This window comes from Coenobita brevimanus, chromosome 87 (genome assembly GCF_032717465.1).
Source record: "Coenobita brevimanus isolate Jiangsu-jjx chromosome 87, ASM3271746v2, whole genome shotgun sequence".
NCBI classification, from domain to species: Eukaryota; Metazoa; Arthropoda; class Malacostraca; order Decapoda; family Coenobitidae; genus Coenobita; species Coenobita brevimanus.
In genome coordinates this window covers 17,216,699-17,219,484 of record NC_137040.1, presented here as the reverse complement: position 1 = coordinate 17,219,484, position 2,786 = coordinate 17,216,699, and the positions used below count along the sequence as shown (strand labels likewise).

Below are 2,786 nucleotides of genomic sequence, written 5' to 3'. Positions count from 1 at the left end.
CACACTACACCCCGTAAGAGAACAGCTGATTAGAGAAAGCCAGAATACACCTTCCCCCTCGGATCAAAATTTCACCCTAGATGAGCTAAACAGGGCCTTAAAAACAAGCACAGACACAGCCCCTGGAGCAGACGGAATTACATATTCCATGATTAATCATGCGGGAAACACTGCTAAAACAGCCTTTCTGGATCTCATCAATCACTCGTGGCATTTAGGCATTATTCCTTCTCAATGGAAGGAGGCTATAATCCATCCCATCCCCAAGCCTCTCGATCCCACCACCTACAGACCCATCTCTCTTCTTAGTTGTCTCTCCAAAACCACAGAAAGAATGGTTAAAAGCCGCCTTGACTGGGTCACCCCATCACCACATAGCCACATCTTCGCCTTCACAAAAGGCAAGGGCACAGCTGAATGCCTTAGCTCATTTTTATCAGAGCTCAGAGGAGGTAAAGGCCTAGCCATTTTCATAGACCTGGAAAAAGCTTTTGAGCTGGCATGTCCCGAGGCCATCCTTGCCACCCTTGCAAGCAAGGGTGTTAAGGGTCACCTTCTGCGCTGGCTTGAAAGCTTTTTCTCAGGTCGCAAAGCCAAAGTCAGGTTCCAAGGCCATCTTTCAGAAGCATATAATCACACAAATGGCACTCCACAAGGAAGCATCATAAGCCCCACTCTTTTTAACACATTAATTGAATGCCTCCTTCATCTCGACCTGGGCCAAGGAGCCCGCCTTTTGTGTTATGCTGATGATATAACTCTAGTAATATATGGGGGGCGCTACTCACAGAAAGCGCAAAAAGCACTCGACATCCTGCATAAAAAATGTAGAGAATTAGGCCTGAAAATAAATCCACTCAAAACTAAGGCCCTCCCCATCAAAATTCCAACCCCACCAAAACAGCTGTTCCTCGGTAACTCTCTTATAGAGTACGTCAACACCCACCGGTACCTAGGGGTATACATGGACAGAAACCTCACCTTTGACACAGAAATAAAATACCTCCGAGATATCACCAAATTACGCCTCAACGCCCTTAGATCTTTAGCTGGCAAAGGTGAAGGAGCTTCATTTAAAGTCTTACGTCTCTTCTATATTCAGGCAATAAGATCTATTATTGATTACGCAGCGCCTGCCTTACCCACCATCAACCCAAAATTAGCCGACAAACTGGAGGTTATACAGAATGAGGCACTAAGAATTATGACGGGATCACCAATGTGGACACGGCTTTGCAACCTCAGAATGGAGTGCAACATCGAATCTATTAACATCAGAATCAAAGCAAGAGTCGCTAGCTTGGCAGCCAAGCTTACACGTAAAAACTCCCCCCGCCCCCGGACAACACGAGTAACGGCGGCTGCTAACCTACACCCCGACATCCTCAACAACACCTGGAGTCACTGCGCCGCAAAAGCCATTCACTCCTTTAATCTAAATCCCATCATAAATCTCCCCCCAGATGAACCAAGTGTAGCGCATCATCCCCGCCCTCCTTGGGATCCCCCCCTATTCAATCTTATCATTACAAGCTCTCCCCCTAAAGCCCTCACTCCCGTACAACAATTACGCCAAGAGAGCTTAATGCAAATTGCCTCCCTCACCTCCCCCAACTCATCAACCTACTATACAGACGGCTCTGTGAACAACAATAAAGCAGGTGCGGCAGTCGTATGCCGAGAACACTCATTTGGCCTGCGTGTATCAGATGGAGCCTCTACACTCCAGACTGAATTAATTGCAATCCTTACCGCCATGGACGATGCCCTAGACATTAACCCAACATCCCACACAATCATCCATACAGACTCCGCCAGCGCAATACAAACGCTAAGAAAACAGGAGCCGTCTGATAACACTCGTTTAATCACTGACATAATCGCCACCGCGCAAGAAATACGAGATGCTGGCGGAACTATAACAATTAATTGGATACCAAGCCATGTAGGTATCAAAGGGAATGAATTGGCAGACCAACTAGCCAAAGAAGCCACGGAATATTCACACGTTCAGGTTGACATAACACCGAGCCTCACTCAGATCAAAAGAACAATTAAAAGGCAGGCAGCAACAATCAACCGCTCAGAACACGAGCATCAAGTCCAGGCGGGCTCCCCTTCTGCAATATGGTATGCTGCCGCTACAAAATATGAGCCAATAAATGCTATTGACAAATTCAAAAGCAGAACACTTAAAAATATACGACGCCTTCGCCTGGGATATAAGTGTAAAGCTCATATACTCACAAATGAGGCACAACCCAGCACGTGTGAAAACTGCAACACTGATACCCCATTCCCGTTTCTCCACTATATTCTCAGCTGCCGAAACACCAATAAATTTAAGAGACCTGTCAATCTCCCCAACCCAGATACGCCTCGCATAAATACGGCAGCCAGCCCCGAGGAGACACTTAAACGAGCAGCTACTGCAGTGATTGCTAATACACCCACAACAACCCTAGCAAACATCACTGCACACTTCCCCCCACCCTTTTAAAATCACTCAGTCAGGCAGCCACAACTGTCTCAGTCACCATGCCCCCTTCCATACGGTTCAGGTACCGTTAATCCCCGCTAATCCCCGCGCCTAACGGTCACCTGGTCACCTGTTCCATTATACCCCCCCACCCAAAATCACTCGTGTGTTTGTGCCTGCATGCGCGGATGTTTTTATACATCAACGTGTGCAGGCATATGATGCACCTGTGAGCTATATTATTAAAAAAAAAAAAAAAAAAAAAAAAAAAAAAAAAATAGACCATACAGAACCACCACAGTGGTTT

General features: G+C 46.6%; 1 protein-coding gene across 1 annotated transcript; it reads left to right on the top strand.

The window, feature by feature from the left end:
* The first annotated feature begins 334 nt into the window (after window positions 1-334).
* On the top strand, window positions 335-2,500 carry LOC145411017 (uncharacterized). Its single transcript, XM_080281081.1, has one exon. The coding sequence runs from the start codon at window positions 335-337 to the stop codon at window positions 2,498-2,500; it is 2,166 nt and encodes a 721-aa protein (XP_080137207.1).
* Window positions 2,501-2,786: the final 286 nt, after the last annotated feature.